We start from the raw sequence: 19,661 nt of genomic DNA, 5'->3' as shown, positions 1-19,661 counted from the left end.
AGTATATTTATATTTTTTAGTTTAATGGCGACACCTAACGGCCAACACGTGGAGTTACAACTCAACCAGGTGGTGAACATTTAATTGTAAAGGGATTTTATGTGAAAGATTCAATCAAATGTAATTGTGAAAAGGGAGGGAAATTCTAGATTGTTAACATCTGTTTTTATTTACAAATACAAACCTGAAAATGTGGAGGACACCTGTATTAAGCTCTGAAACAGTACTTTGCATTACATACAATAAGCATTGCTTCTCTCCTTCAAGCGTATGCTGAAAATTACCCCAAAACTCACACAGTCTCTCATGCAGTGCAAAAAGACTTTATTGAAACAATTTATGCAAAACGGATCTAAAAGATGCAATACCTAAATTGCTTCATTTACTTTTTAGGACTATTTATAACAATTCAACAACCTCTTCCATACAAAAATATGTTTAACAACTTAATCTACAATTACATTGCAAAAACATCAGTGGAAATGTTAAGGCACTTGATTATCACAAAAAGGCCACAGTGACAAATGTTTCACTTATTTGGTTCTTTAGTTAGCAGGAGATGCCAACAACAAGAAAATTAAAAATGAAATGTTTATGTGGTAGCTAAAGACCACGGCAGAGGTAAGATGATTCAAAACCTTACTTCAACATATTTACTCTTAACAGACAGACACAGCTTAAGTTGGTCCCATGAGATCAAGAATGGCTTCATGAATTATCCATGTAATGACCAAAGATTTAAAATGTATAAATTAAACATTTAAGTGATGATTTCAACAGACAAATAAAATAACATGACTATTATAAGGCAGTGGAATCTGTATCTTTATCTACCAGAAGGTGGCAGTAAAGATTGCAGTTTGTATAAAAAGTAGAGTATTTTTCTAGGAAAGACAACTAAAGAGAGGCCCTTTTAAAAACCGTTTTTCTGCTAAATTAGTTTTATTTGGCACTTTTTCTAAGAGTGTGATAAACGGAATAGGCAAGAGCTGCTCCTTAAACCTACAAATGAGGTGGAACACATGACTGTACAGCATAGATGTTGGAAACAGAAATGTTACACCTGCATGAACAGTATGCCAAGTCCTGGGAATTATAAATGTCTTAGAATACTTATTTTTGCTCAGGACTTGTTTAATCTCAGAAAAAGTATTTTAAAAAAATTAAGAAAGCAATATGACATCACACAAAGCCCTAGATGATTTTGTTTTACAACCAAAATAAAAATAAAGCCACTGTTGGCAAGGCATTTTCAGTGAACCTGTTTAGTGCGACCTAAACAGGTGCTTCAACTGGCCATATGTATATAGAAATGTGTATATTTGTTTTTCACAGAGTTTTATCGTGAAGATAAATCTACTATTCTTATTGTCCTCCACCAAGATGGAAGACTATCTTTGTCTTCCTCCATTGCGGAAACATGACAGAGGCAAATGCTCCTCTGCTGGTTTTTCATTCCTTGCAAATGCACGGTTTAGTTTCGTGCACATCGTAGCTTGTTTCAGAGGTCATTGTTGCTTTGTGTTTTTCTCCCCAATAATTCTTCCAAAAAGAGGCACAGAAGTGGTAGTTTTTTGGCAAAGTAACAATGAGGAAATCAATAATGTGTCATTTATTTGTGACGGTTCAGCTACTTGTCCTTCCTTTGTTTGGCGTGACTTGGAACCTGAATAAATCTCCCGTTTCCCCCCCTCATTGTGTCCTAATACATAAAAGATTAATTTACTATCTTTCCATCAAAGGTCCAATATTGCCACGTATAGAACCGGTGGACAAACACTGGCTTAAGAACAATATTTTTTTTCCTCCACTTATAACTTCCCAGAGGAAAAAAAAAAAGAGAACACTAGGTCTCCTCGTCCCACAAGCAGAGCTGTTTCTGGGGGACGTAGTAGGTGAAATGGTAGCCCTTGCTGCAGCTCCTGATGCCGCACTTGTATGTGGTCCCTTTGGCCGTGCCATCCCGGCTGCGGCAGTACTTCAGCAGACACGGGTACCACTCCAGACGGAGGCCGTACGTGCAGAGACACGGCTGCCACAAGTCTTTAGTAGAATGACAGGCCTGAAAGCTGGGCGCCTCCGTCGTCTGTGGCAGGACCTCAAATATTGAGCTGTCTGCTCCTGCAACACAAAGGCAAATCTCGTCAACAAGAGCTAAAACAAAAGCATGCCATCAGACTTGTGTCTGGAGCAATGTTCTGATTTCACTCAATTAAATTCTGTGTGGATCTGAAGAGGGAAAACAAAGTGTTTTTTTTTTTCCAAAGAGGGCAGATGGTTGGCTAAGAGATGAGCTTTGTCATGTTAAACAGATGCTTATGTGATTCCCTCTGGATATGATGGTGCTTGTTGAGCCATGACCATCAGGAGTCTTTTCTTTCAAACAAAAGTGCTGTCATTCTGATTCTCTTCAGCATTGACAATCAGGCTTTATTGCTGTTACAAACCCAAATCTGACCTCAAATAGCTGGGCATATAAACAACATAAATAATCTTGTCATAAATGCAAAGACAAAGAAGGGTAAGATAAATGCTTTAACGACAGATCTGATTACCTTTCTGCAGCCAATATTTCACATCTGCCTCCCTGGTGTAAATGGCCTCATGAGCTTCGCTGCACATGTTGTGGATGTGGGAGCTGAGCTGCCAGGCCCGGCTGAGATTCACAGCGGCGCTCATCGTCAGCTGCTCAAGCCCTTTTCGCTCCTCTGCCAGGCGAATGACATGGGGATTTTTCTAAAGAGAAACAAATAATGAGATTCTTGACGCTCAGTGTATGTTGAGATGCAACAGGTGCATAGTGATGAAAAAAACAACAAAAAAAACCCTGTTGAGTTTGGTTAATTGCATGTGTTTTTTTTATGGTTCCCACAAAGGATTTTTTGAGGGAGTGTTTTGGGGGGAAAAAAATAGTCTTATACAATGCACCATTGTTTATGGTCTCTCTCAAATTATGGTGAAGTCTACTTACAGGGTTTATACTTAATTTTCAGAAACACATTTCCAGAAATAACTTTCCAGTGTTCAAACTCCTTCGAATTTAACTGAATATTTCTGGCAAATGTTTCCGCAGCAGCCAGGTACTCCATATTTAATTCGAAAAAAAAGAAAAGAAAAAAAAAAGAAGAAGCAAAGAAATGAAGGAAGAAGGGCTTGTAGGTGCAAAACTAAAAGGAAACAACAAAGGAAAGAGGACACAAGGAAGTAAAGAAGGTCAGAATAAATGAAGGGAGGAGACAAGAAAGCAAAGAAGAAAAGGGCAAAATGGAATAAAGAAAACAAGGAGACAAGGGGGTGAGATGACATCCAATGAAGGACAGAGGTAAGGAAAGGACTGTTGATACAATGATGACATAATAAAGGATGAACACAAACAAAGAAGACAAAGGACACAACAAAAGGAAATAAAATAACAAGGAATAAATGGAGGGAAACAAAGGAATAAAGCACAACATGAGGAAGTAAAAAGGATGAATACAACGTAACACACAAAAAAGGAAGATAGGACACAAGGCAGTGTAGCAGGAAAAAAAAGAATGACTCATAAATAAAAAGGAAAGACAATACTCAAAGGGAGATTGCATACAGTTTGAAGATACCCATATTTTTAATGTTCTCATCTGTTTTTTCAGACCCGAAGAACAATGAAATCTTCTTTTCCAGACTCAGTAGGAATCTTGCATTTGCCAAAGGCATACAAATCTACAACTGAGAATGATTTTAAGTGGTTTCTTCTCCATGTTATTCAATGTAATAGAGTAGATCAGGGATGCCCAAAGTCAGTCCTAGAGGGCCGGCATCCTGCACGCTTTAGTTCTCTCGCTGGTGGTACCAACACCCTTTTCAGCAAGTCAGTGTTCTTCTTAGGCCTTCTAATGAGCCACCATTTGATCCAAGTTTGTTAAGCAAGGGAGAGAACAAAAATATGTAGGTCCCTCGAGGACTGACTTTGGGCATCCCTGGAGTAGATCTTGCTTATGCAGAAGGATGATCTACATGTTTGAAAGAGGACACATTCAGGAAACTGTAAATTGATGGCTTCGCCTGTGGCGTCTTCCTCTTACTTTATTAAATGTGAGCTGGCTCACAGGACGACTACATCCGGTGCGTCATACCTGTCTGAGTCGCGCCATGGACTCACTGGGGATGATTTCATTACGGTTGAGGCGAGAGATGAAGCACAGCGCCTGGTACTGGTTCTGCCCTCTCTCCAGCTCACCCAGGATCAGCGCTCGGAATATCTTCACTTCCTGCAAGAGGCCAGGGAGGAAGAACGCATAAACAGACGACTCCTGAAGGACACTGCAATAAGTTACTGTTTATATCTGCAGCCCATACAGATTACAGCTAATATTCTTTCCACTGCTCCACTTTTCCAGACAGTCAAAGTATTCCAATATGTGGAGTTCAAAGATGTTCAAACAACTAAAGTAAAGAGGAGTTTATGTTCACTGTGCCAATAAAGCCTCATCCGACAGTTTGTTGATACTTTTATTGTGCGTAGGCCTTCCCAGTGTTGCTACAGTGGCGCTCTGGTTATTTGCAGTGTCAAATTAAAGTTGCTGCACAAAGTTCTCCTTAAAAAAAAAAAAGGAGGGACGGGCAGGGGCATATTTCCTTGGTATTTTACTTGGAACTAAATTTGTAGTAAAATGTAGATAGCAGAAGCGCAAAAATGTCGCTTTTGGCATGTCTATGACAGATCTGGCACCAAACCAGAGGCCATAAAGAGTCCTGGCGGGGAGGGGTGTCCAAAGCATGATGGGAAGCTGAGAGAGCAGAGCAGAAGACCTGTCTTTCTATTCATCAGACACCCCTCTCCCTCCTCCCTGAAGCACAGTTCCAAACACCCCTCCTCCACTTTTCACACACCGCTCTGAAGCGAATGAGTCGCTGCAGAGTAGTAGAAATAGATAAACATTCAGAGATGACCCAACAGAGATCTCCGTAAACTCTTTTGGTCTTTGGGTTGGTGGAGTGAGTTACCATAAAGTAACACATCCTGCCTCATGTGTTTTTTTTTGTTTTTTTTTTGTGCCGATTTTGACAGAAAACTTTGCATGGCCACCTGTTACTCACTCTGAGAGCCTTTTTTGCCTATGAATGGATCTCCTGGAAGGCGTACAGTACTAGCAGGGGTATTTATTACACAAGACAATCATGCAATACCATTTGACCTTTGGAAAAGAAAAACCACTGTGCAAATATTGATTACATCTCTGCAAGCTGGCCCGGAGACCGCAGAGAACCACAAGAACACAGACAGAGGAAATTAGAAACCTCAGCTCTTTCCATGCGGAGATAATAATAAGACAAAAGCTGAAATGATTAAAGAGGACGTCAAGACTGGAGGAGCCTCACATATATCACAGTGTGATATATAAGGGACAGGGTGTACAATGCTCACACAGGGGACGAGCAAGTTTCATCACATGTGGGGGAACGCAGAGGCCGCAACATTGGAGACCTCCCATATTGCAGACACATGGGGCTGAACTGCCACGCTGTTTGAGTAGGCAGAGCGAGAAATGTTCTATTTGCCCCAGGGTTTTCTGGGTAATTACAGAGAAGCAGGCCAAAGATACCGCTGTGGAACAGACTCCATGCTTAAGTTTAGTATACGAGATCTCCTCCTACACTTTGATGTTCTGTGTACTGATTAATGATTGCCTACTTGTGCAAGGAAACAATGGTGCTGACTGTAGCCAAATCACCCCTGGACAATAAAAACAGGATTTCAAGGCAGAAGCATGGCATTTTGGCAACACTTGATTTATTCTTGAACTCATGGCAGGAAAAAAAGGACTGCTATTGTACCCGTTTGCCAGATACAAATAAACAGCAGAAGAACAGATGTAGTAAAACAGGAAACAAGCAGAGCCAGCTAAACTGGTGCAACTGAAAGGTAGAGGGCACGTTATGTCTTGCTTGTTTAGCTCTAACTAGCTTGAGAGTGTCGATGATTAGGTGTTCAATAGAAGGCTTTGATTTACTCCAGGGCACCGAGGTGATGTCACCTCCTGGAGATCTCTGCAGAGAGACTGATTTAGAAGAGAAAAACAAATGCATTTGGGTTCTTGTTTTTGTGTGTGTGAAAAGATGCCAAAAGGTGAAAACAAGTCAAAAAGCAATTTCTATGGTCTTTCCAAAAGAATATTAAGACTTTAAATAGATTGTATCGCAGTTTACAACCAAATGTTTATATAAAGCAACATATCAAGGGAGCCTTCAAAAACGTGCACGAGTTTTCCCTGAGAACCTTGTTAGAACTCCATTGTTCGTATAAAGTTGAGTTGGTCAAAACACAGACTTAGAAGGGGAAAAAAACCTGACTCGTTACAGTCATTAATAATAAAAAAAACTAAAGCAAAATGTAGGAATGAAGAGAACAGCAGCAAATTCTGGTGTCATTAGGAGACTGGGCAGTAGGAAGGTGCTATTTACCATATATGTGAAATAAATGATGGTCAGGAAGTGTGGGCGTCAAAATAAAAACAGATGTATTGGAGCTTTCTAGATCTGGAGCGCTCAAGGCAAAGGAAAAAGCATCATTGATGATGTTAGTGAAGCAATTGCTGCTGAACATCAATCTGAAGAGGGCCATTAGGTCATTTCCATGAAACATTAAGTCCATTATTCTATGATGCGAAAGGATTTGCACAAGTGGAAAATATTTAAGCCAGCTGCCAAACTTCCCAGGGATGGACATCCAAAAACAGCCATTTTTTAATCTGAACAGGCAGTTCCTTTATTTTAGGATGCTGTGAAGGCCAGATTATTTTCTTGTATTATTTCTTCCAGATATGCAAAACCTTGTTGGCATCTTTCCATGTAAACTACAACTTCTTTTTATGAATGAAAAAACAAGTACTCACTGACTATGGTTTCCATAAGTATTGATGAATAAAACCTTATGTCATTCAAAATAGTAGAGCAATAATTTACAGCTCTCCAATAGTGTTACCGTACAACAACTGAAATGAGATAAATCAGAGCTACTACTGTTCTTTTAAAAGGTTTTGTTGGCTCTAATGGCCTTTATTGACAGGAAAAAGGGTGATGAGAGAAGGAGAAGACATGCGGCAAATGTTACCAGGCTGGGAATCGAACCTGCGATCACCGCCACGAGGACTAAGGCCTCAATACATGGGCCGTGCTTTGCCTCTTTGCCCCCAGCGTTCTTTACGTTGAAGGTAGCCATATTGAGCATTGAAAAAATTCAAACTAGCTCAGACTAAAATTCTGATTTGAGTATGAGATTGGGTTGCTTATGCCAATTTGGTTAAATACCATTCAAAATGCATACACAAATGGACGCCAGTTAGCTTTGTTTCCACAACTGAAAACACTAAATAACTGCAGCTAATTTTACAGGTATGCAACTTTGTGCACTAGTTTAACATTGTGGTGACAGTTTAACATTACAACCAGGTGCTGGTAAAAACAAGATGAAAGAAGTGCGTTTTTTCGTTCATTATGATTTCATAATATAAATACTATTCAACTTCTAGAGTGGAACCTAAACCCTTTGTAATTTAAGTATCCCAACATTGTCCTTAAATACAAAGGCAAGATACCTAATATTTGAATGATCTGCCTTCAGATTTTTGCCAAGTATCAAATAAGCTTGAAAAATATTTTTTTTAACCTCTTCACAAAATGTATCTTTCCAGCGAAACTTTTTAAAAGAGCTTGCTGGTTAATGACATAAAATGAGATGAAAACTAAACTTCTTAAACTGGCCCACTGTGGAAAGATAAAGTAACATTTAGCACACATGATGTAATCCTGGTAGTCCAGGCATGGAAATCCGATTAAACGCTTTATTTAACACTCTCAATGTTAACTGTTCACTGAATGATGCATTGTTGCAATAAAAACAAACCATTGCTGATTTTCTAACACTGCAGCTGGAATAATAGTATATCTGAGACCAGCGGCATTAAGTGTTTGCTTAGACAAAAAACTCTGACGTCCACCTGAAAATCCCCTGTTAGATGTGAAAAAAAGCTTGTTTATACACAAGAGTGTGTATAACAACTGTGATGTTGAGGGAATTTTATATGCTACAAAAAAACAACAAAAATACTTGACCAAAGTAAAGACTCAACTACGAACTGGCAGGTGATCAGAACCATTTACTTTTAAATGGTCTGCGATAGAGGGGCGACCGGTCCAGGCTGAACCCCGCCGCTCACCCAGCACACCTCCCGACCCCACGAGGGACAAGGGTGTAAGAAAATGGATGGATGGATAGATGGATGAATTTTGAGCTTGACAAGCCAACCAGAGAACAAATCAGCGAACGGCCCATGCCGAAGCATTAACAGGTGCCAACAGCAACTGTATTCAGTGTGGGAGTTGGTAGAGAGGTGTTTAAAAATGAAGACAAGAGGCTAAAAATGGGACTGGAGCCAGAAGGAAAACAAATGTTGATGGAGGCATGTTGGCTGTTCATCCAACCGATCATTTAGTGTAAACAAGGACCTTCTTAATCCAACCTGCTCGTGGGGTCCCGTCATCCCATGTCAACAGAGAAGTGCAGGCAATGTTGGAAAAAGTAAAAAAAAAAAAAAAAAAAAAGTTATACAGGGCATCACCCTAATAGTGGGTACTGCTCTCTTAATAATGTATTGTGGCTTAAAGGACGCGTGCCCATCATTGGATCTTTTTTTTTTTTTATATTATTTTGTTAACATTTACTGTAAAGAGCAGCATTAGCACTGACTTTCAGATGGTTTTGAAGTTCCCTTCATCTTGGTTTGTCTAGCAAACAGATACATTTTAAGATACTTAAAACAAATCAAAAAGTAAGCATAACTCTGAATGATCTACAATTGAACAAATGAACTGATTAAGACTTGAAATTTAAAACTTATCACTTTGACTCCACTTTGGGCTAAACTTGGGTGACAAAACCTACAAAGCTTGGAAATTAGAAAAGAACACAAAGACAGATGCAGTTAAAACTGCTGTGAAGGATTTAACAAACCCTCACGCTTTCAAGAAAAATGCAAAAATTTGTAGCATCAGCTTTTGGAATTTTTGCACACTATTTGCCGTGTGTAAGCATCATGTCATATAATATGGAGGAGTAAATTTGTGTACATTTTGCTTCCCGCTTTATGAACGCAAGCCTGTATGTTGCTTTGACTCATGAAATATATTTTTGAATGCGATTTAATTCGTGTGGCATTATCAACACATGGATCACATGGACAGATAGATTACATCAAAACATATTATACTCACAATGTTTGAAGTAAAGCAAAGTAATGTTCCCAATCAGAGTCACATTCTTCATCCTTTATACTGTGGACAGTAAACAATATATTCCCTTTTATAGTTTCAGCTGTGAGAACATTTAATATCCAGTAGAAAATCTCCAGCTGTAAAGCACATGTGTCAACAGCAACTGCAGGAAATAAATAACAGCCCAAATTGTCCACAATTTTTCTGAAACGTGCCCAGTGTTGTGTAAAAAGGCCTTATGAAGGGAATTATGTTTCCCTTCATAAGGAGAAGAAAATCACTTATCCTGCAAAAAAACCTGCTTTGCCTCAAATATATCAAACTGACAGAACGAATAATAATAATAAAAAAGGAAAATTAAAAGCACTCAATAAACATTTATAATGTGCCCTACAGTGGGAAAAGGACTCACCCATCAATTATTGTATGTCCTTCAACCTAAAAAAAAATAAATAAATAAATCAAGGCTTCCAGTCATAATTTAAAGAAAATCACCAGGTACAGGCATTAAGAAATAGAAAGAAAAAAAAATCTTTGGCTTGTCTTTAAAAAAAGTGACCCAATCCCATAATTACGAAGATGGCATAGCTGTGACGCCTTTTCCCCAACTGGTGCAGCATGAATGTCAGCACAGCTATAAATAATCCACATAAGTACAGATTTTGCAACTTTGCTCACTTACATCACGAGTTTTAGTGCATTTGCAGACAAACTACCGCTGGATCCCAGCCAAACGCAAGTCTGTATGTGTGCACCCTTGCAAGTGGGACATACTAAGATGTATTCCACAGGAGAGAGAGAGGGAAAGAGGAAGGCTTGTTTCAATGGTAGCTACCTTCAGTGGGCCAGATTATTTAAGGAGGTCCACAAAAGCCCATTCACAAACTGAAAGGGTTCCATTTACAGTGAAACTTCACTGCAAACTACCTAGCCAAACACAATCATGGCAAGAGAAAATTTGGGAAAGATTTGTGCATATCTTTGAGTGCTTAACTAAACACACAAGATGACACTTGAGTGTGAGAGTGGTTATTCACATGTTGGCACAAAAAGTGTACCGATTGCAGCCCGTGCAGAGGGGGTGCTTCCTGTTTTAAATCCCCTCTAACACTCTGGTGTGTTGATAAGGGCAGCTGAAAAGGACTGCTAGCCAGCCACACATTAATGAGTCATTTGAGATCAATGCAAGCCTGTGACGGCATTTTAACCCTGGCTGAAATGATTTGTTGACTGACCTTTAAACTTGAACCGTTTTAGCTATTTATTTTTGTTTTCGTCGTTGTGTAAGATACAAACTTTAGTTGCATTCATCTTCTTTACCCAAAAATGCAAGTGATGATTTGCCTTTTTTAACAGCCCCCGTTTTAGAAAAACAACATAGATTTTCTTTGCGTGGCGATAAGTAGGGTCTTTGCCTTGGAGTAAGAGAGGAGGCAGTCAAAAAGCACAGGTGTGGCCAGGGATTAAAGATCAGTTTGGGAGACGTTGTTGGAGACGAGCGCAGACAAAAGGAGCAGGAGAGAAACCGCTGAGCTAAGAAATGCTTGAGTTGAAGTTAATTACAGATGCTCCAAAGGAAGGAATGTGGAGTCACATTTAGGGCTGGTCACACCTGGCTGCCCAAAGAACGAACCAATTAGTAAACAGACTCAGTGAATGGACAATCAAAACACCGGAGGCCATGGAAAGAAAGACACACCCTTCGGCTATTCTCCTGAAAAGAATGTTGCAGTGCTCTTAACATCAACTAAGAAAGACAATTATCAGTGGCGTCAGACTTTTGTTTTTAGGACACACTAGTGTTACAAACATAGCCCACCACAGGAGAACTATAAATTCATTTGCACACAGTCTGGATGCAATTAACCAGACAACCAAACAAAGTTTATGGAGACTTTTGTATTCAGGAAATTAGAGGAAGGCAAACAGTGCATGCTGACAGGGAAGGAAATGAGGCAGATAGATAAGGGATAAACAACAGAGATGGCTGCAGTGCCATTTGACCTCAAAACGTTTCTCCACATTTTTCATATCCACCTTCAGGACAAAAGATTTCAGTAATATTTATACTAAATGACAAACATTAAAAAAAATTAGTCTAAACAGACAAAATTAAAAACACTCCTATTGACGTATTTCTGCAGAGATTAACCAAATTCTTCTTAAAAGCAAAACTACTAAAATATATTTGTTTTTCTCATTTTTTGACAACTAAAAGGCAATAAGTGACTAACGCCCTACACACCAGGACTGACCAAAAACTGAATAGGCTGTCTACGTATTTGACAAAAGGGGATGTTTGAGGATGACTCAGTTAAAACTGAGGTTAACCCGCGTGTTTGCTCTTGCTGTTCCCAAGACCATTTCTAAAACTTGAACGATTGTTTGAAAAGATTACAATTATGTTAACTACAAGCCATAACTGCTTTCCCCTTGTCCTTTAATAGTTACTATCTTTGTCCTATGTGGTAAGCCAAGTACTCAAGACCATCATCATTGTTCCCCATCTGCAGCGTAGTTAATGAACATCTGGCCTGCTGGTGGGAGGGAAACAAAGGATAAGGACACCAGCTGGAGCAAAAGGGCCATGAGAGGCCAAAGGGTGGCCACATGGGACCAGCCACAACACAACCATGGAAGAAGGTAGTTTGTAAAGACTCTGAGTCAGCAGGGGGTAAAGGATGAAGAGGGCTTCATTTCATCTGTGAAACATTCCGCTTCATTCTCGCAATGTGACGCAATGTGTGAGGAGATTAACTTCATTGTACATTGTAAAAAAAATAAAATTATATTTTTATTGAATGGAAGGTAGAAATAAGCTTCACTAATGCTCCACAAAAAATAAATGATGTTCTTATCACTTACAAAGTATTATCAAGACAACCGAGCCAACAAGAAAAATAAGGCTAATGTTATCTTGGTCTTAAGGATGGAAAAAAATTTAAAAAACAATCAGGGGATGCCAGCCAGATCTTCACAAAATTGATTAGACTAACTTAGAAGACATCCTCTTCTATCACATACTTATTGTATCGGAACCTTTAGGACAGTTATCTACACGTTCACTAAAGGTTACAGATTTTCTAACATCCAGGAAAGTTTCCCTGCATGTTTCCTAAAGGTTACTGATAACATCTAGGGAACCTTTAAGGTTTTCTAAATGTTAGTTATAAGTAGTCTTCAGGGAACATTTAAGAGTATATTCTCCCTTTGCTACCGGCAGGTCATAGTGCCAGTGTGGAAACAAATCTCCGGGGAACATTTAAGGAATGCACTCTTGAAGATTCTCTAAATGTTGGGAAAGCTCTAATCTTCAGTGAACACCAATGAACCTTCACGTAATGCTCCCTGAAGATTCCACTGAGGATATCTTGTAAAATCTTGTAAAATACTGATAATCTTCTAAAATACTGATATCTTCTAAAATACTTCTAAAATCAAAATGTTGATTTTTCCGGTAATCAACATTTTGATGACCAGAAAAAGAAAATGATTGCATGCCTTCATTTAAAGATTTGTTTCATTATAATGTATTTTGCCCTATATTTAAAAAAGGGGCAGATATAAAAAAAAAACATATATATATGGACAAATCAAGATAATCCAATAAGCAATACATAAAATTTTTCAAGCACCCTTCTCAAAAACAACATTTAGACTAAAGCCATCGACTGTTTGAAAAGCACTGTGATATGTAAGGCCTGTAATTCATTGGCTGGCATCTTTATGATACCAGGTTAACTTTGAATGGCCTTTTAGTGACTCAGTGATGATTCACAATCACTTTTTCTTAACAGAAATGTGGGAAATTTACACTATTGTACATCTCATTCAGAAGCATTTCCTGGAAGAGGTGACACTTACCTACAAGGACTTTAACAAGTTTGTGCAGGTGACAAAGTGAGACTGTGACTCAGGCAAGGTGTGGCAAAATTGTACTAACTTGCGACTGATGTACACGACAAAAACACTTTAACGCTTCTCTTAGATACAATTCTTAAACAATTCTTAAAGTTGATGCATTTCCAAAGGTTCTCCCACACAGGAAATGTACTTTGCTTAGTGAAGGTCAAAGTCCAAGCTCAACAAAAACACACCAACTGAATCAGAAACTAAACACAAACACTTGTGTATCAGTACAGTAAAAGCTAACAAACCTGCCTTTCCACTGGTAACATACGGTTTGCCAGGAGGGTGTGTGGAATCTCCAATTCATTTAAGCAGAAAACCTTTTGTTCGGGATCGCTTTGTGTTTTGAAGATGTCCCAAAAGCACTATACACAGAACTGACCTGAGAGAAACAACTGTAACCAATAGACAAGCCACATTTTTAGGTTGTCACCATTTTGCAAATAAGTTCAACTCTCACCACAGTACATTTATTTACTAAATCCAGGCCCGTTTAACATGATAATGAGAGATGGTGTCAAGTGGCCTCCAGTCATCTTTTGATGGCCTGACCAATCATCACTACAAAAGGTCATTCCTGCACTGTCTCCATTGATGTGGATTCAATTTCCACAAAACAAGGATGATATAAAAGAGTCTTTTCAGTATTTTTGTGGCAAAGCCACAAAAAAAGTCCACTATAATCTTACATTTTTAAATACTTTATTACATAATAGCTTGTAAGTGAAAAACTCGGCAGGTTCACCCAGACTAATAAAACTACGCTATCAATTGGAGACATAAATGTTTTATTATTTATTGTGATTATTAAGAATCACTTTCAGTCTGATCAAAGGTTTCTCTAGCTGAAGCATTACTGCACTACATACTTCATTTGGTTAAGTTAAGAAGTGAGAGATCAAGTCTGAGAAAAATGGAAGACCTTCAAAGATTGGCGTTGCAATTCAACTGGTATGGGTTCTTGTTCCATTTTAGAACGTAAAATAAAAAATGTTAGTGGTGAAGCATACCTACAAACAGAGATAAAAACAGCGTTTAAGAGTTAACAGAAGCCTAGTTTTTACTGCTTGTACGGTTCGTGTTGTGCCCCACCATTTTTTTTATTGCCAAGTAGAAATGTTTAATTGCTTAACGAATTGCTGGGAGCTCTTCAGTTGTTAGCTTGCGAGCCAGAAGCAGAAAGTTTGGTACTTTCAGCGCAGTGGTTCCCAACGAGGGAGAACAAGTTCGGAGCCATAACAATACTCACTTCTCCAAAAACACTTCTCCAGGAGACATAAAATCCTCTTCTTGTTGTATTCTGATTTTTTGTGAAGGCTCACAGTCCAGGGAGACTGACGCTACAAATCACTTCAATTATTTCAACATTTTCACTTTGCATGGGCAGGTTTAAAGAATCAAGGTGTACAAAAGTTTTAAAAGTTACTCTTAGGACAACTCAGATCTCCGAAATATTTCATCCACAAATCAAACACGTTTCAGTTGGACTAATAAGTATGATTTGGTGATCCTTTTGTTCCTTTAGCTGATGGCTCAACGACAAGCAACATCCTTCATGACTCGGAATTGCAAATTTGAACTTCTGAAAGCGAAACCTTCTTCAACAATTTGTGCCGATTTATCAGCATTATAAAAGACGTGATTGGTGGAACACTGAGTCCAGCCCCAGACAAAAAACAGTGTGTCTTCTTCAGACAATTTGAAGAACTGGCCAAGATTGGCACAAGTTTTCTTTTGTGCCAGTCTGTGCTCGAAGGCGTAGAAACAGACTACTACTTCAACACTGGAGCCATTTTAATAGGAAAAGTGCTTGAGTCATCGAGTCTTTGCAGTCCCTCACAACCCTAGATTGATTAAATTCATTACTTGGTAGTAGACACAGAACCACGTTGGTACAAGCTAGTTTGACATCTGGAGATATAAAAACAATGCATGAAACATGCAAGACATTTCCCTTAGACTAATCTGCGAGATGTGGTTTATGTTCAGCATAAGGTCTTACACCATCTAGTTACAAAATGGGGTTGGGGGGGACAAATTTGAAGTGAACTGGCAGAAAACTGTACAATCAGAAACGCGTATTTCTTCTGCTGACACATAAACACGGCATCAACATCACGATGTTGCCGACCTTTGGAGTTGGTCATTTGAATGTCGCATAGGTATACAGCACTCTTTTTCCACAGAATAAGTGACACGTCATCATGTTATTGACAGGAATGCCCTTATTTAAGAGTTCCTGTGTGGTTTTAAGTTGAAACACAGTGATATCCATTTGCTGTGTTTCACTCAAAACTGGCTCAGAAACATTGCGAACTAGCTAAAACACATCATCTTTTCCATATGTCCAGATGCCTTCAGAACAAACACAGTGTTCCAGGAGTACAGCTGATCCTTTGGGGGAGATTGTCACATAGATAAAAGCTCCCTTTCAGATTCAGAAGACCTCTCCAGCATTTAATGTCTATAACATTTACTGCTTTTTTTTTTTTGTCCTTGTCTTGAAGTCCTACGAAATAGCCCAATGAAGAAGGAGGATTTCATTTGTAAATGATATCAATGTTACTCCACATAACCAGGAAATAATATATTCTACATGCCTTCAAGTAGTAAATCTTATCCCTGACAGACTGACAGCAAAGCACCATACTGACTCTGTTTGACATTCCTGTGAAGATGCACGGATCACGTTCATCCCAACTGTATACTTATGGAAGCTGGAATTGGCCGCTTGTCTGACTTTGCATAAATCTTTTGAGATACTGGACAAGAGCTGAATGGAAACCACATGCAGCAGCAGAGAGGGAAAAGGACAGAAAGGGAGGGAGAGAAGACGGCTAACTCTCCAACTGGAAAAGATAAATCAAGCAGAGGAAAAGTAAAGTGATCTAAGAACGTTTCATTGGCTTCATTCAAATAAACATAACCACATGCATGCGGAAGTATGGGCGCAGGCACACGGCCATGCAGCCGCCAGGGAAACACTGCTGATAAATAACGTACATGTCCGTCTCTGGGTTGCTTTGTCACCAGTGATTTGAGATGACGACCTCCTCTCTTTCAACTCTAAATTAGCTGTTTCGGTTAGCGAAGCAGACATGCAGATCAAAAAGGTCAGACATGCCCACCTAATCCCGGAAAATCTCCCCCCTTCACATCTCGCCAGCTTCTGTGTGACAACAACCATAACAGACGCATGCCTTTCTAGCTTTCTGAGCTCTCCTCAGATTTTTTATACGTCTCTTTGTGCTCTTCGTCTGAGATGAAACATAAACCCAAAATGCTTCAGCGCTGACCGGGGTGAAGACGCTCGATGAGCTCATGCACTTTTTGGAAGAATGGTAAACGTGGCCATTTATAATCTCCTCTTTGACTGGACACGTGGGCTGCTGAGGTTTCTGTGGGCGTCCACATCTGGGGAGCAACATCTGTCCTTGTTTCTGCTAAAACTCACGCTTTGATGGATGAATGAAACTTTCGAACAGAGCTTAGACATGGTTTCACAGTAAATTCTTCAAGGGGTCGTTTTTTTTTCCCCCTTTGGGGAGATTTCTGTAAAACCGTAGATTTGCGACTCTTCATGCATGCTTTGGGGTAATGATTTAGCCGAAACCAAAACCTTGAAGATGGCAAATTTCTTTAAAAAGAATGGAAAGACATGATAATAGGATGTCAAGGAAAGCAACTAGAGGTTTCTGATTATCTGCCTTCTGCATAGTCTGACGTGAGATTCTCATGGTAAATATTATATTAATTCAATTTGGATCATTTGAACTCACAAGACAGGATCAACACCCTCTAAATTATTGGTTGCCTTTATTGTTCTGCTGTTTAAAGTAATAACACAGGTTTCAGGTGATATTGGCCTGACTGCTGTACAGATACTACATGTCACCAGTTGTGACTCTTTTTGTTTGTTTTTGTCCATAGAGAAAATATTTCATAAGTCTTAAACTATATCTAATTTGAAACTGTTTTTTATTTTTATTTTTTACATGTAGTCCAAATTCCTCATTTAGACGTTTCACTTCAGGACTAAGTGAAAAGTCACAAAATAGAAGCCAACATGAGTGACACTTGCCACATGCAGCGCATGGCCATGTTTTCAGACAGCGCTTACAATAACAGGTGAGTTTCGAGACAAACGCAGAAGGTACACAATAAGGAGATATAAAATCTCACAAGTGCCTGAAATATTCAGAATTACAAGTGTGATACCCCTACTGGATGCTAGGTGGGGGGCTATCAAACCACCTTTGACTTTTCCTGTTGGAATTGTGATTTTAGTTTCTAACTGAGAATTGGGGGGAGGGGTCATATTTCCATGTTTAAAGTGAAAATGTGATGAAGGCATGCCGTCACTTGCATGCCATGGATTTTCAATATTCTTCATTTCAATAAGCAATGGAAAAGTTCAAAGTTCATTCAGCCAGCTTAACAAACAGTGTGCAGCAACATCTGGGGCTAGGAGCAGCAACATATCACTTTGACCTTTGCACTTCTGCCCGTTTTCTGGGAAACCAATAAACGCTCTTCAAACTATAAGGCACGTCATAAAACGAGAACACACAGCAGCCTATTCCCTAAAACTAATAAGTAGTGTAAAGAGGGGCCTTGATTAGATTTAGTCTCTGAACCTATAGAATCAACCTATAGGTTGTTAATAGGTCCTGCATTAAGTGAAGTGAAAGTTGTCCCCTTCACTAGGTGATAGAGTTATGCAGGAAAAGTCTAAGTTTTGCAAACTTGAATGGAAACCAATGGCTCAAACTGTTTGTTGGCAAGAATATTAAACAAAAGCCATGTTTCAAAAATATGACTAAGAGTCCAGAACACTGACCCGTCACATACCAAGAACATATTAATAACATATTAACCTCCTCTCACCTGTTTAAAGTCTGCTACAAAAGTGATGAGGGTCCCATCTCCTTGCTTAAATTCCAGCGATATCGAGTCTCTCTCACTGTCCGCCTCCAGAAGCTCCTCGGTCACCAGCCCGTCCGAGAGTCGGACCCGAACCCGAAGCTCCGACCCGAGTCCCACGGCGACCATCAGCACCAGGGCGCAAAGGCGAGCCGGAGTTGAGGCGCAGCCCGCAAACATCCCCAAAGACGCAAAGCCGAACGGGACGGAGCGAATAATCGTGGCGAAACCTGAAGGTCCGAGTTCATATCCTCCGACTGTCTCCCACACTTTTCTCCCCCCCTCTACCTCCCTTTACCCCTCCACCTCCTTCTGCGCTAAGTTTTTTCCCTCATCTTCAAAGCGCGGAGGTTTGCAGGAGGGGTCACTGCTCCATACGGCGCCGCTGTGTGCCGACTCTTTCCAGAAAGTGTGGACGGCAGTCATGGATGTGAGAGCCGCCGAGTGGACTCTCCGCTTCTCATTGCTGGTCGCCTCCTTCCATTGAAAACGCTGCTTTCGCTCCGGTGTTGCTGAAGCTCATGCGCAGTTCACTCCCCCGACAAAAAAAAAACTCCACAACGGTCCCACGCTGCTCCGCACTCTGCTTTGTGTTGATGCCTTTTCTCGCCTTTCCCCTCCTTCTGAGACGTATGCAGTTCCGTCACTTCCTGCCCGTAGGTATCCCACTGCTCCTCAAGCCAAACTTTCTGCGGTGTGTGTGTGTGTGTGTGTGTGTGTGTGTGTGTGTGTGTGTGTGTGTGTGTGTGTGTGTGTGTGTGTGTGTGTGTGAGAGAGAGAGAGGTGTTGGTAGTAAACTCTTAAAGTCATACCAACCTCTCAAAACTGTGCCCATCCCCCTTACAGGGCCTCGTGTTATTCTCTGGCACTCCAGCAAGTACGCGTAGGATAATAATACCCCGGCAATTATAACAAAGGTGCACCGAGGAGCTGTAAATCACAGAGTTTTTTTCTTTCTTCATCTCTGTTGTTCTTCTCGATGCAGGCAAAAATTAAAAATAACATAAATAAATAACGTGCAGTTGGTGGTGGTGGTGGTGGTGGGGGGGAACCAAAACTAACAAAAATAGTTAATTGGTGTCTTGCAAAGGTTTTCCTAATCCTTGATTTTTTTTTTTTTTTTTTTTTTGTGGGTCTTGTCACCACAAACTTTTTAGATTTTATTTTGTTGGCACATGGAATCTTAAAAGTGTGGCAAGTGGACTCAGAAAGGCTGAGTCAGCTTTCACTTTCTAATTACGGCTCTGTGCTTTTCACGGTTTTCATAGCTCCAGCTCGTTTGGATTAAACAGAGAACGACTGTGCGTAGCAATTTCACAATTTTCCAAAACGTGTTGCACCTCCTTAATTGGATTTAGGTCTGGGGTTTTGGCTGTGTGTTTAGGGTTGTTGTCATGCTGTAAGGAGAACCTCCACTCCAGTAGGAAGTCTTCAGCAACCTATTCCAACTCTTAACTGCACGTTTCAGCTGTAAGTCAGCTCCCGCACACCTGATTCAAATAATTACACTGCAACATCCTCAGCATACCAGCTAATTACATTGTCTGATGTGTGGCAGAGGGATGGAGTCCCAGAGG

General features: G+C 39.9%; 1 protein-coding gene across 1 annotated transcript; it reads right to left on the bottom strand.

Moving 5' to 3' along the window:
• Positions 1-307: 307 nt before the first annotated feature.
• oafa (OAF homolog a (Drosophila)) lies at positions 308-18,813 on the bottom strand. The gene is made up of 4 exons (XM_055028954.1): positions 18,049-18,813; positions 4,116-4,250; positions 2,556-2,736; positions 308-2,121 (listed from the first exon to the last, which is right to left on the bottom strand). Exons 1-4 carry the CDS (start codon positions 18,262-18,264, stop codon positions 1,847-1,849), a joined length of 807 nt encoding a protein of 268 aa, XP_054884929.1. The 5' UTR covers positions 18,265-18,813; the 3' UTR covers positions 308-1,846.
• Positions 18,814-19,661: the final 848 nt, after the last annotated feature.

Source organism: Poeciliopsis prolifica, unplaced genomic scaffold (genome assembly GCF_027474105.1).
Source record: "Poeciliopsis prolifica strain line A6 unplaced genomic scaffold, Auburn_PproV2 SCAFFOLD004, whole genome shotgun sequence".
In the NCBI taxonomy this organism is placed as follows: Eukaryota; Metazoa; Chordata; class Actinopteri; order Cyprinodontiformes; family Poeciliidae; genus Poeciliopsis; species Poeciliopsis prolifica.
Note: the sequence above shows the minus strand (reverse complement) of the source record. Positions and strands in the feature narration are given on the sequence as shown.